At 46.5% G+C, this 1,868-nt stretch overlaps 1 protein-coding gene across 1 annotated transcript; it reads right to left on the bottom strand.

The window, feature by feature from the left end:
- Window positions 1–226: 226 nt before the first annotated feature.
- Window positions 227–1,517, bottom strand: LOC142784667 (uncharacterized). Its single transcript, XM_075883114.1, has one exon. The coding sequence runs from the start codon at window positions 1,500–1,502 to the stop codon at window positions 615–617; it is 888 nt and encodes a 295-aa protein (XP_075739229.1). The 5' UTR covers window positions 1,503–1,517; the 3' UTR covers window positions 227–614.
- Between the last annotated feature and the right edge of the window lie 351 nt (window positions 1,518–1,868).

Genomic DNA, 1,868 nt, shown 5'->3' on the forward strand with positions numbered 1-1,868 from the left:
CGGGTTGGTTGGGCGACTAATTGTGTAAGGTTAAAGTTGAGACATACATCGAGGAAGTTTTTCGCCTCTGCGTGACATGATAATGTAGAAGTAACTATGTTTTGCCAGTCAATATTAGGGTAGTTAAAATCACCGAACAGAAGAATGCGAGCCTTTGGGTAAGCGGAAGTAAGTTTTTGAATGGAATTGTTCAGATGACATGGAAAATTTGCATCCGTTTGCGGGGGCCTGTAGCAGACGCCAAGTAGGACAGTTACGGTGTTAGTACGACAAATTAGCCACAGGGATTCGGTATCGGAATCGACGTTAACAACGGAGCAAGATATGCCCCGATGAACTGCGATAAGTACTCCGCCCCCCCGTGAGCCATTTCGGTCATTTCGGTACACGTGGAAGTCCTGTAAGTCAGTTAATATTTCCGCATCCGTTATATCGCTGGTAAGCCACGTTTCTGTTAATACGAGTATGTTGCTTTTTGATGACGAGATAATGTTGGATATGAGTTCACGTTTTGGAAGAAGGCTACGTATGTTAGTGAATATTACGGAAAACGAGAGAACATGACATGGGGAAGCCGTTTGGCGTTTTATTGCTCTTTGTTGGCGGGGTAACCGCTATGCAATTTCCTTAACCATGTGTGATGATGCGTCAAATATATAGCGCTTCGACCCGACGTGCAGCGTTTTGAACCGCAAGGAGAACTTGTCCGAACGTGTTTTTGCAAATGCAAGTAATTGCTTGCGCGCATATTGAACGGGGCGGGAAAAGTCCTCCCCGATGCTGTAGTTAGTGTTCTTCAGTTTCCTGCCGTTTGATAAAAGTGCATCTCTGGTTTTGTATGATAAAAATTTCACAATTATGGGACGATTTCGGTTTAGTGAATGAATACCGAGACGATGTGCGCGTTCTATGTCGTTAGGCTGCACTGTTAGTCCAAGGTTATTGTTGCAGATATCGATTATCATTTTTTCAGATTCAGCCCACGTTTCATTCCTAGTGGGGTCAGGGATGCCGTAGAATAGAAGGTTATTCCGGCGCGACCTGTTTTCAGCGTCATCCAGGGAAGTTTCTAGCTCTTGAATTTTTTTAGTCATGTTGATTACGTTAGTCTGTGTTTTTTCGATATCATTTCTGAGGGGAAGAAGAGTTTGGTAATGTGTTTCGAGATCGCCCATACGTTTGTTTAAGTCTGTTATTCTTTTATCCGTTGTGCTTAGTTGAGATTTCAAACTCTGAACTTCGGCAATCAGCTGGGCCTGGCCGGCACTTAGCTTTTGTAGCTCAGTAAGAATAGCAGCGTTTGCGTTAGGGCCAGGATTAGTTTCGACGTCACCCGATAAGATCAGCAACGAGTGAATTATATGAGCACACTCAACAGCAATAGTAATACAGCAGTGGGGGCTCGGGAACTGCACCAGGAAGTAATTACTCGACTTTTTAGCGAAGAGGACATACGATTTACTGACCTGCATTGCAAAGGTAAGTGGATTAGATGGCTGCATTGTGGTGCAGTCACCGAGCCCACGAAGTGGCGTCAGCGGGTGATGTTCCTTTATACTTGATGATGCTGTGGTTGATGACGATGCGGCCTTCCATAGCACGGTGATTTCCGGTGATAGTAGTTCCTCCGACGTAATATCCGGTGGGGACGAGCAGTTGGTGCGTAGTAGGCGGCAGGAGCCTGGCTCGCTTTCGGAGCCCGGCAGCACCAACATAGATGACGCCCCCGAGGATAGGCCTATCATGTTCGACAGCTGCAGGCGGGCAAACACAAGTATGGTCGTCTGCATTGCAAAGGTAACTGGATTAGATGGCTGCATTGTGGTGCAGTCACCGAGCCCACGAAGTGGCGTCAGCGGGTGATGTTC

Source organism: Rhipicephalus microplus, chromosome 2 (genome assembly GCF_043290135.1).
Source record: "Rhipicephalus microplus isolate Deutch F79 chromosome 2, USDA_Rmic, whole genome shotgun sequence".
Taxonomy (NCBI): domain Eukaryota; kingdom Metazoa; phylum Arthropoda; class Arachnida; order Ixodida; family Ixodidae; genus Rhipicephalus; species Rhipicephalus microplus.